The 12,540-nt window shown below is 42.7% G+C and overlaps 1 protein-coding gene across 1 annotated transcript; it reads right to left on the bottom strand.

The window, feature by feature from the left end:
- Positions 1 to 7,008: 7,008 nt before the first annotated feature.
- On the bottom strand, positions 7,009 to 9,020 carry ARL14 (ARF like GTPase 14; the record flags this gene model as incomplete). The annotated part of the gene is made up of 1 exon (XM_083613557.1): positions 7,009 to 9,020. The coding sequence occupies one exon, from the start codon at positions 9,018 to 9,020 to the stop codon at positions 8,448 to 8,450; it is 573 nt and encodes a 190-aa protein (XP_083469683.1). The 3' UTR covers positions 7,009 to 8,447.
- Positions 9,021 to 12,540: the final 3,520 nt, after the last annotated feature.

The raw sequence follows: 12,540 nt of genomic DNA, 5'->3' as shown, positions 1-12,540 counted from the left end.
GCAGTGGAAGACAGGAGTGCCTGGCGTGCTCTGGTCAATGGGGTCACGAAGAGTCGGACACGACTAAACAACAACACACGGATCACTCCAAATTCACTCTGCGGACCACATGGTGAATTGTCTGTGTGGCATGAAGGTTGCAGGTGTCACCTAAATAGCTTGGTAGATAGTGCTGGAGAGGAGTCAGTTGTCATGGTGCATGCTGGCACCAATGGCAGATGTGAGGTAATCGGAGCAAAATTTAGGTTGCCAGGTAGAATACTGAAAGCCAGGACCTCCAAGGTAGCGTTCCCTGAAATGCTACCGGTTTCACGCAAAGGGCCAGCTAGACAGGCACAGCTCTGTAGTCTCAATGAGCCAATGTGAGGATGGCTTTGGATTAGTTAAGCTCCACTTAAACTGGGATGAAACCAGACAGTTGGTGCTTAAATTTAGAAGAAGAAAGGTGTCTTAGCAGCTGAGAAGGGTCCAGTTCAGAACAATCCCCATAGGGGACAAAACATTGTAGGTCAAACAACAAGCTGTTCTGAGAGTCTTTTTGGCTAAAGGGCCAGGTATAAAATGCTGTAAGTAAATACGCGACAGCCCTCAAATAATTGAATCAGAATTGAATCTATGATTATTTACATATATTTAAAATTGAAGGTTTAAGTGGTATGTATCAATGCTACATAAGAAGAAAATGCAAAATGTTCAAACTAGAACCTACAAAAAGGCTTTCCTAAATAACCAATGAACTTTGCTGTTTGTTTTGAAAGAATCAAGCCTGTCTGGATTAATAGAGACAATTTCTCAGTGTTTGTTTTGCAAGATCCTAGCTAAATCTTAATTTTACATGAAGTTACAGCATTTCACACTGGCTCCTTCTGTACTTCTAATTGCAATGAGTGTAACAAACCAACAGATGGCTCACTTTTGAAAAGCTCTTAACTACAACAGAGTGCCTCCTTGTGGTATCCTATGCTAATAAGGAACTGATTATAAAATCCTTGAATGAGAATCCTTGTGTAGCCAAAATGGCACCATCCATGCCCAAGAGGAAGGCGTAAGCAGGTTTGGGAAAACCCCAAGGTTTGCAGGAGTACATAAAAATATTCAGGAACTGTTATGGTAAAAATCTGGGTGCGAGGCTGCTCCGCCACCCAGCTCGTCGGACTAAGTCCGCGGGTCCCTGCGGAGGAAAAATGAGCTCAGCCGGAGACAGGAGCAAGCTGCAGAAGATCCAAGTTTATTGCGCAACAGGTTCAAGGCGAGATTGAACAGCGAGAAAGGGGTGACATAAACTTTTGAAACTTCCCTCCATGTCCCAGAATACAGTGCAAAATACATCCCAGTTACATCATGAATACATTAAAGAGAGGTTGGGTTACACAGGATTAACATATGGAGGAGGGAGGGGGGAATATGCAGAGCTGGAGATATGCGCAGATAAGCACATCCTGATGAGAAGACAATGGTCCATGTACTGGCATTTCCTGGAGGAAAGGCTTGGCAGAGTGATTTGACAGGATTAGGGTCTTGACACCTTGCTTGAGGGATTATGGAGGACAGGGGAGGTGTGATGGGGTCCTAGAGAAATTGAGCAAATTGGTATGTTGATTTTCTATGAATTTTATAGATTTTAGTCCCTTCTGACATTGACAATTGGAAATAAATTGATATATTGTAGCGAAGAAGAAGGTGAAGAAGACATGCCCCCCCTTCCGTATCAGGAACATAAATACTAAAGGGTGCTGGGGGTGGGGAGTGGAGACAGACCCAAAAGAGCCTAGTAAGGGTTATGCATGATCAGCTGACCAGGGAATTCTGACTGCTGGGTGAGTGGGGAGGAAATGGAATGGAGTTCCTGGAAAAGGGCAAGGCTGGTTGGAACACTCTCTACTGGAACATTTTGTTGCAGGTCCCACTTGTGTCAGCATTTTTCTAATGCAACTTTGCAATGCCTGTTTCTTTGGGGTCAGGTGAGGATCCCAAGGAGGTGACGGTGCCTTACTTAACTTGAGAGAAGGCCGCCTTTCCCCACGGATTTTGATTTTTAAAAAAAAGGATGGACCTTTCGAATTGACTTTCACTTAACTCTTTTCCACTTTCAGTTCCAGTGCAGATTGCACTAAGGATAAATACCATTTTTTAAATTTATTCTCTGGCTGTTATCTTAACCTTAACTGGCCTGGGGCTGACCTTGTGAAAACGTAGCTCATTTGAATAATTTGATCTGACTTGCAATGCATTAGGCTGATTAGAAAGCAAGGACAGTTAGAGGCATGTTAACGATAGGATCTAGAGATGTAGGAACATTGATAATAGCAAGAGAGGGAGGTTCTAAAATTCCTGTGTTCCAGTTCCTGACTGCGCCACTTCTGTCTAAGGCTCAGGAGCGCTTATGCCTATTCACAAGGATTGCAGACTGACATTACCTGAAGGCGTCATTTGTATGATCAGGCGCTTCCGCACAGCGTTTTATCAGCAACTGCCCCAGTTCCCATTCTGGCCATGATGTTTTTTGAAAGGTCCTGCATAAAGATTGTCCCTGCAGAGGTGCCGATTCATACAACCTGCTTCCATGAAGTCCTGGCCAGGTTGTGAGGCTGGCGATAATAGCTCTGTGTGCTCCCAGAGACACTACATGCAGGAAACCCTTAAGCCCTATGTGATATCTTAAGCTTTTACTGTACATTTTCAGACAATTTAAATAAAAAATATCAGGAAGCTAGATGATATGTATTTGTCTGAAAATACAAAAATGTCCATGCTATTTTTTATTTTATTTTTTAGGAGATAACACATGTAGGATTAAGGAACCAGGTATCTATGAGGCATTTGCAGCCCACGATTTTGATTTCAGTACTGTACTGGACCTGTGCTCGTATTCCCTTTCATAGGAAGATCTACTCCAGGTTTTCCTCAAAGCTACCTGTGCTGGTCCCGGGGGGTTACAGTGCGGCAAGGTCCGAGTCCAGTCCGAGGTCGAGGGTGCCGTATGGAGGCTGTCTGTCAAAGCTGAAGCGGGGTCCAAGACAGGGAGTCAGGCGAGGTCAGGAACTCTGGCAGAAGAGCAGGACAGGGTGCAGACAGGTACCAATTACCAACAATGTTGCTCCCACAACCTGGGACTGGGCAGGCTGACTTCTATCTGCCCCGAGGCATAGGGCGGTCCCGGTCCACAGGTGACTTGCCTCTCCTAGCCTGGCGCCGAGCACTCCTCCTGCAAGAACTTAGTTCCCTCCACCTCTCTGCCCTGAGCCTCGGCAGCTCAGGAGAGTCTAGAGGGTTACCAGACCCAGAGGCAACCTCACCTTCCCCTGACGGGGCTAAGAGTGGAGCACCTGCAGGCAATGGGTCCTCCATCACCTCAGGAATCAGAGCAGATTCAGCTGGTGTCTGCTCCTGAGGATCCAGCGCAGGTGAGGACCCTTCAGGGTCAAGCCCCAGCCCTGGCTCAGCTGGTCCTGGAGGCAGGGACTCCTGTGCAGGCTGGGATTCCTCAGGTTCAGCCTCTGAATCTGATTTCCAGGCCATCACACTACCTTTGTTTCAACAGTGTAACGTAGGATGTAAAAAGTATTTAAGCTGTCACGATTAAATAACGAAGAGTTAGAAGCTTTTGCTGATTTACTGTGTATCACCCAGAGACCTGCCAGCGTATCAAGCTCTACCATCGGTTATGGTTGGGGATGATGGGAGTTGCAGTCTTAATGTCGAATGAAGAGCACCATATTGACCATCCCTAGGCAGTGGCGCTGGAGCTGGGAGTGTTCAGTACCCTTTTATGTGCTCCTTTTCCTAGGATGTGCACGAACTGCTCAGCAAACATTGACATTGTATTCCAGAGCTTGCTGCTACAGGACAGATGTGTCTCATTCCACAAAGATGTTTCCAAGCGAGCCACTGTGTTACTGTGCGCCAGTTGGAGCGACAGGGCGGGGCGGAGGTACCTAGGTTTCGGGAATCAGGGAACAATGGCCTTTTAACTTCAACAACAGTATAGAGTTGTTGTCTTTAATAAGCTATGGACAAAATGAATGCATCAAAGGAAGTTGGTTTTGTTCTGTTTCGATGAAACAAAATGAAGTTTTGTGCTAAAATGCGAGGTCTTCCTTGCTTCAACAAAACTCTGCCATTGCCCTCTCTGGGCAGGGTTTTTGTTTCGGGTTTGGGGAGGCGCTGTGTGTGATAGGAATTTTGAGGTCTTAAATATATGTTAAATGTTCATAAGTGTACCAACCAAGCACGTACATAGATCAGCACAGGAAGACCAACCTGAAACCATTTTTGATTCCCAAACTGACCAAATGTTTTCTCTGCAAGGTCAAAGGAAAATGGAAAAGCCTCCCCATTGTCTTTTCCTTCACAAATCCTGTCTTAAGGGCACATTTAAGATATGAATAGGGTGTGAGCCTGTGACCTGGCTCAGGAACGAAGTATTTATCATTACAGAAGACTGGCCAGGCTCCCCAGGCAATTCAATCAAGTGACCATTAAACAGGTAACCTGTCAGAGGACATAAACAACATTCAAATTTCTGTTTTAGACCACCTTTTCTGTGATGTAGGTATGATGTTTCTGGGGGTGGTGGTCTTGGGTTACACCCCTTCTGTGATGTATGTATGATGTATGGAGGGGTGGTCTTGAGCTCCAGGGCAGGGAATTTAAAATGTCTATATAAGGGCAGGCACACCTTGGTTCTGGGTTCCTCCTCCCTCCCGCGTGTGGTGAGTGAGGACCCTGTTGCGACAGATCAATAAAGATCAGGCTTACTAGCTGCTTTGCTTCTCAATATTCTCTGGTTGGCCTCTGTTATTTTCTCCTACCAATAGGGAACCTATGTAAGGACTCTATATGGGCTCTTGGATACCCCATAAGGGAAAAAAGGGCAGATTTTTGTTTATAACATGTGTCACATCAGAATTCCTTTCACCCCTCTGCCTTGGCTTCCCACCAAGAGTTAAAATTCCTGAGCTCTCAGTTAATCTCTTCCTCCTAGCATCTGCTGGCAGCTTTCCCAGTCCAGTATGAGAAGAGAGGGATTGGCTCCATTGAATGAGGAATTCCAACTCTGCCTCTCTCTGGGCCCAACCTTCTGTGTACTTCCCAGATTTATTCTCTTGGCGGGAGTGTGGGGCAGGCGGCCAGGTTGAAGAGAAGAAACGTGGGCCTCTTTATGCCCTGTGGGGAACCTTCTGTGTAAGAATACCAAATCTACAGCGGACTGGATTGAGCCCAGTGTGATTAACTCAAGGACCTGAAACAAAAGCTTCCAACAAACCATTTCATGACTCTCCAAGTAATAAAACTGTTCTAACGGGATGTGCAAATATTCTCAATCCATTTAAGAGAGCAAACATATATACATGATGCAAATTACACAAGAGTTTGAAAATCGACTCTCAAAATCTAGTTTCTGTGGACTGCTTTCTTAAGCAAGAAATGTTTCCCCCCCAGTCTTCGAAAATCTGCTACTTGGAATGGATCCTTTCTTCTAAATATGGATGCAGCAGATTCGCCAGTTTGGAAGAGGGTTCTGTTGCAAACAAGCAGGATTTATCCCAGCCAAGGGAACTGATAATCCGGGAAATGACCTGTTTATTCACCCTCATTTGTTTGCACAAAGTTTGTGTGGAGATTATAAGATGTTGACTTTTTACTTGGCATCATATCAGATTTGTTTCTTAACACTTCTAATTTGGGGCTAGAGGGCAGGGGAATGAGTTTGTTGCACAACAGTGCTGAAATTGCATTAATTGTGCACTCTTGAATCCCACCCACAAACTTGCGGCAGTCTGGAAGTGCCTGCAGAGAAAAGTGAGCTCCTCTTTAATAAAGAATAATAATAAATTATTTATACACCGCCCTTCCCGGTTCAAAAACCGGGCTCAGGGCGGCTAACAACAAATTTAAAACACTTTAAAACACTTAATTATAAAATTTAAAGAGCCACTTATGTTGCATGGAACAAAACTGAAAGTGGAGCAAGCCGCTAGATGTCACTGTTTCAGGCCTGTCTATTTACCTAACAAACTGGTTTGACCATGTTTGACCATAATGCCTTAAAACGTGGCTGCATTCCATAATCTTAGAGGGGAAAATATGAAGCAACAAGTTAAGATTTCAACCTTAAAGGCACAGCCTAGAACCGTTGACATCAGTGGGAAACTGGAAATACAGATTGTTAATAAGATGCATTGAAGCCATACATGTGCTTCATAAAGATAAATATAATTTTAAGACAGAGCAGGCTGTTTTCCAGCGATACATATCAAGGAGCATGAGTAATTGATATACTTCAATATTTCTCTCCATCTCTAATAACAGGTGAATGGGGCATTCTTACAACTGTCAATGAGGCAACATTTTTGTAAGCCTTTTTTGAACATTATCTAGATTCATATATGAGGTGGGATGGGCAAGGAGGAGGCTGCTAGAGAATTGTCCTTCACTCCCAGTTCACTGTGACTGGGAGTGATAGGTCTAGCAGGCAAATACTGTATACAGTGGTACCTCGGGTTAAGAACTTAATTTGTTCTGGAGGTCCATTCTTAACCTGAAAACTGTTTTTAACCTGAGGCACAACTTTAGCTAATGGGGCCTCCCGCCGCCGTTGTGTGATTTCTGTTCTCATCCTGAGGTAAAGTTCTCAACCCGAGGTACTATTTCTGGGTTAGCGGAGTCTGTAACCTGAAGCATCTGTAACCTGAGGTACCACTGTACTCTTCATTAGTGATGATAAATTCTCGAGAATAATGAGAATATTAGAGAATTTTCATTTAAAATAGGAGAATATTCATTTCAATGCATTGAAAATTATATAATTAGTTAATATACATGTTTATTCATGGGTAAACTTGTTCAGATGGCAACCAAAAACTGTACAGATACTTTTATTCAATGGGGTAATACAGTGATTCACATTCTTTGATTTTTTTTTGTACCAAACTTGAAACATCTAATGATGTTGTGCATGTATGAAATGTAGCTTTTAAAGTAAAAGGAATATAAAAAACCCTCAGGTCTGCTACATGAGTATGTTCTTTAATAAGCATATCTACATGGTACAGTATTTTCAGTGCAACACTAATAAAATCAATATAAAGTTTAAAATAAATGCTATTTCCATAAAATAAAACACAAATAATCAGTAATGACAAGTTACATAACATCAGAAATGCAAATCACTATCTGCTTAGACAAGTAAGGCAACACACAACATATTTAAATTATAACTGACAAATTGGCGCAAGAAAGAAATTTACTTTAAAAATAGGCATTAAGTAACAAGTCTCAAATGTTTATAAATTTATATTGACTCCTCAAACATCTTAAGAGGATAAGTCACCATCTTTGTCTCCACTGGTAACAGAGCTTTCAGTTCCACACTGATCATCTGTCAATCTCTGGAAAATGGCACCTTGTACCATTTAATGGCACTGCAAAAAACAGTTACTGGCACTAAATAAAAATATAGAAACGTCAACTGTTTAAATCAAGGCTACCTCACATGCTGTTACACATAATTGTATAGGCCTAGGTACTTTAAGTGTATAAAGTATTAAAGCTACTTTCTGTATTAAAAAAAGAAAATCACACTGTATGGCTAAGGGTATAGAATTGCTAAGAATAAGGTCACACTAAAATAGAAAAAGGCTATTACATGTAGCTGAAATACATATGAATTCAAATGTTCATCAAATTAAATGAATGTTGTTTTTAAAACTAAAAAAAATGTTTTCTGTAGCTCACATTTCAGAACTGCCAATGGTGAATGACACAATACCAAGTAATGTAACTAGATTAAAAAAAAATATTATTCATTACTTACACTGGCAATATCACAGCTTGACTTATTATTTACTAGATTTTTTAAAATGTGGGTTGTAAAACTGGTTCTTACATTAGAATTTACAGTTTGTGGAGAATATTCTCTGGAGAATACTCTCACCTCACATCACTACTCTTCATCCACCCTTCACATTTGAAGGCTATCCCTTCCCAATATAACCCTTTCATATATATGAAAGTGAATATATTAAGGATTTATTTAAGGGAAGAGTTTGACTGGGAAGCAGACTAGGTTAACTATATACACTTTGAAACAAGGCTAAAAACATGCGGGTACAGGAACTCAGACCGCATTCAAACTTTCTCCAGTCAACTGTTGCATAGTTTTCTTTGGCAGTTATACCACTTTTGTTATGGGTACCAAATATTTAAAATTTCAAGAACATTCTAGTCCACTTTTATGCAGTTCCATAAGCAATGAAGTTGGAAATTGCATTTATTCATTAAAATGCAGCAAAATAGTATCTCTGAAAACAGTAAACTGGCTTGGGATAAATATGTTCTGTCTTAGAAAAGTCCGAATAGCAGCACCAGATATTCTGTTCAATGACTGACTTTCTGTCCCAGTCAGCTTTGCATGGCTGTTCTCCCTTGCATCAGAATAGAGTATGTTAATCTTGCTTAAAAAGAGCAAAAGCTTCTTGTTTAGATTTCATGCAGGATTTTGCAAAGGACGTCACTTTCCGAAATCCTTCTGATAAACCCTCACCTGTAATTGCACAACAGGGTTGTACGTACCAGTTTCGGTCGTGGCAGTGCTTTTTCACGTTCAGCCTCCTGGTTATTTCCTCAGCACTTAGAGCTCCAGGAAGATCCTGTTTGTTTGCTAGCACAACCACAGGCACGTTCTTAATCCTCTCATTCCTCAAAAGAAGCTCCAATTCTTTCTTTGACTCTTCCAACCGCTGGTTGTCTGTGCTGTCCACAACATAGACCAGGCTATCCACGTTCTCCAAGTAGTTGCTCCAAGCAGGCCTCATTTGGTGTTGGCCCCCAACATCCCAGATGGTTAAGGCAATGTCTTTCCCTGTTTCAAGCATCTCCACGTTGAAACCGATGGTTGGCAAAGTTTGGAAGACATCATTAAATTTCAGCTTATATAAGAGGGTGGATTTCCCGGCTGAATCAAGCCCAAGCATTAGAATCTGGGCTTGTTTAAACTGCTTAGAGTTTGCAAGGCCCATTCTCTCTACAGTACCTTGTTGCTTCTTCTTTCTCAGAAGTTGCTTCGTTCAGTTGACGATGATCATTTTTACCGCGTCTGCCTTTCTTTGTTTCTCCAGTGAGCAAAGGAAGAAGAAACAGAAGGCCAGGCTTGCGCTATGTGAAAAGAATAAGAGCATTTATGCATTTGTTCTCCGACTTTATCACTGTTGCACTGTGCAAACAGAATGTGATTAAAATATAACCTTAACTGCTTAGCTGGAGGGTGGAGTTTAATTGAACAGTCACATAAGCCAAAGGTTGACCAGTGTCACAACTCAGGTCCACATAATGACCATATTCTTGTGTTCTGGGGTATTCGTCTCTCTTACTGTGTAGGTGGGTGTAGTTTTGTAATGCATGCTCTTAATCAGCCACTAACCCTGTAACTTTCTTAGACTTTGCTCATGCCACTCAAACCAGGGATGGTGAACCTCAGGCCCGGAGGCCAAAGGTTCTCTCTTTGGGACAGAGGTAACTTGGCTGCTGTATTCCATTCACTGGTAACCTCCAGATTGGATTATTGCAATGTGCTCTACACGTGGGGTGTGATGGAAAAGTTTGGTTTTGCTGGGCAGGTTGAGTCCCCAAGTGTTTTCTTTTTCCCTGCCAGCAAATGGTTAATGTAATAATAATAATATAATAATTTATTATTTATACCCCACCCATCTGGCTGGGTTTCCCCAGCAACTCTGGGCGGCTTCCAACCGAATTAAAAAAGAACATAGTGTCAGACATTAAAAACTTCCCTAAACAGGGCCGCCTTCAGTTGTCTTTTAAAACTAAAATAATTCTTTATTGCCTTGACATCTGCTGGGAGGGCGTTCCACAGGGCAGGCGCCACTACCGAGAATTGGCCAAGGTTCCAGAGGAGGGTGGGGTTTGAAAAGGAGAGGATTTGGAGAGACAGTTAGATTTGGAGAGACAGAGAGGAGAGAGAGAGTTGGTTCTGGGTAGAAACATCCACTATGAGGAAAATATCACAAGCTAGAGAAAGGAGTCTCTGAGTTTAGTGTGAAGGACAGTGTGTGGTGTCCTGTAAGAGTAATTAGGCCGGGAATTAACTGAGAGGCTGAGGCTGAGCCAGGAGAAGTAGAAGCTTTAAAGAGACAGTCTACTTAGGTCTCATTCCAGTCAGGAGGGGAGAGATTCTGCTACAAAAAGAGAAGACTCCCAAACCAGTTAAGAGGGGTGTGGTGATCCCTTGGGTCTGTTACTTGGAGTACCTCAGGAGTAGAGTTGTCTAAGGGGTGTGTAACTGACAGAAAATACCACTGTGTTTAAGAACCAAAGTATTGTTTAAGAACCAAAGTATTAAGCGGCAACAGCTGTGCAACATCTGAGAAAGCATTGAAGTGAAATAACATCATAATCTGAAGTATCCTGTTTCACCCACTTGTCTCATAACCTTCCTTTGTTAAATAAATTCTTTATTGGGTTTTTTGAACAAATCCTGCCTGAGACTCCAAATTATTAAGTTTTCCCTCCCGCAAGTCCCCCACAAGATAATCTGGGGTAGTTTGTGGGAATTTGTGGAAGAGGTGGGTGCACTATATTTCAGTGAAGTAAGGGCCCAACGGCGCCATTGAGCTGTCCCATGGGACTCCCCTGAAAATGACTCAGAAGCTGCAACTGGTCTGAAACACAGCAGCCAGATTACTGGTCTTGCTCAGCACTAGCATGTGGCCCCCAGAAGAGAATGTGGCCCTTGAGTTGAAAAAGCCAGACCCCCCCACACCTTAAACAGCTGTATTTATCAGGCATGTTTAAACAGTTAAACAGAATAACCTATCACTGCCCTTTGCCCCTTGTTCTCCAAGAGATCTGTGAGAGATGAGGACTGATACCCAAGTGGTCATAGGTCAGGAAGCTATCAGAAAGCAGGGTGAAGCGGCAAATAACCAAAACAAGATAGTTCACTTGGAAGAGCTGGAGAGCTTTGCTGAGGAACCGTCACCTCTATCAAGGGTAAGCAAACCAAGAATTTCCTGACTTTTGAAGACCGCCTTGAATTACCCAGTTTTAAAACTATTCCTACAACATCTGTTTTTAGAGATGTAAGGACTAAAAGCTAAAACTGGCAGACTTCAGCCTGCAGGTGCAAAATCTGTAGAAGCATCGCCACCAGGTTTTGCTTAAAGTTACTAATTGTTTCCCAGCTTGAGCTCAAGGTAACCATTCCTGCGAATTTGTAGTTGGTTGTGCACAGCTCTGACTGGCTAGAACCAGTATCGTCATTAAGTCAGCTCCCCAGATGCATTTCCCCACTATTTTAGAATTTGTTATAGTTTATTATCAGTAAGTTGGAGTATTATAATAATTGTACACTTAGCCTCTAAAAATACAGGACAGTAGTTAGAGGGCTGGGCTAGGACCTAGAAGACCAGGGTTCGAATCCCCATTGGGCCATGAAGCTCACTGGGTCACTTTGGGTCAGTCACTGCCTTTCAGCCTTACCTACCTCAAAGGGTTGTTGTGGGGATTAAATGAGGAGAGAGCACCCTGAGCTCCCAGGGGTGAGGATATTAAATAAATACATACATATGCACATACTTAGAACACCTGAGGTATGGAGGGAGGGAGGAAACAACTGATTGGTTCTGCATCCAGTTCACTCATTAGTATTTCTGTCACTTGTATTCCAAACTCAGGAGGAAGCCTGGCTCATAGTGGGGGTGGAAAGTAGGGATCCACTGTGACTACTTTTCTTGTTCTTCAAATATTTCTATGTGCCCTTAACAGGCCAGACTGTCTCCACAGGCTCGTTGCTGAGCAACAAAGTGCAGAGCTCAGTGGAGTGGGAAGCCAGCCAAACTAGAAGAGTCTTTGAGATCTACTTGCCTGGGCACATCTGAAGTCAGACATAATAATAATAATTTATTATTTATACCCCGCCCATCTGGCTGGGTTTCCCCAGCCACTCTGGGCGGCTTCCAAAAAAATATTAAAATACTGTAATACATCAAACATTAAAAACTTCCCTAAACAGGGCTGTCTTCAGATGTCTTCTAAAAGTCTGGTAGTTGTTGTTCTCTTTGACATCTGGTGGGAGGGCATTCTACAGGGCGGGTGCCACTACCGAGAAGGCCCTCTGCCTGGTTCCCTGTAACTTGGCTTCTCGCAGTGAGGGAACCGCCAGAAGGCCCTCGGTGCTGGACCTCAGTGTCTGGGTAGAACGATGCGGGTGGAGACGCTCCTTCAGATATACTGGACTGAGGCCGTTTAGGGCTTTAAAGGTCAGCACCAACACTTTGAATTGTGCTTGCGAAAATTTATCATTTGCCCGATAATAAATGTTGGAAATGTAAAGAGACTGATGGTACATTCTTTCACCTTTGGTGGACATGCCCAAGGATTAAGGCTTTCTGGGAGATGATCTATAATGAAATGAAAAAGGTATTTAAATATACCTTTCTGAAGAAACCAGAGGTCTTTCTCCTGGGCATCGTTGGCCAATTGGTGCCAAAGAAGGATAGAACTTTCTTTATGTATGCTACAACA

Source organism: Podarcis filfolensis (assembly GCF_964270895.1).
Source record: "Podarcis filfolensis genome assembly, chromosome: 5".
Classification (NCBI taxonomy): Eukaryota; Metazoa; Chordata; class Lepidosauria; order Squamata; family Lacertidae; genus Podarcis; species Podarcis filfolensis.
This window is presented reverse-complemented; position numbering and strand designations above follow the sequence as displayed.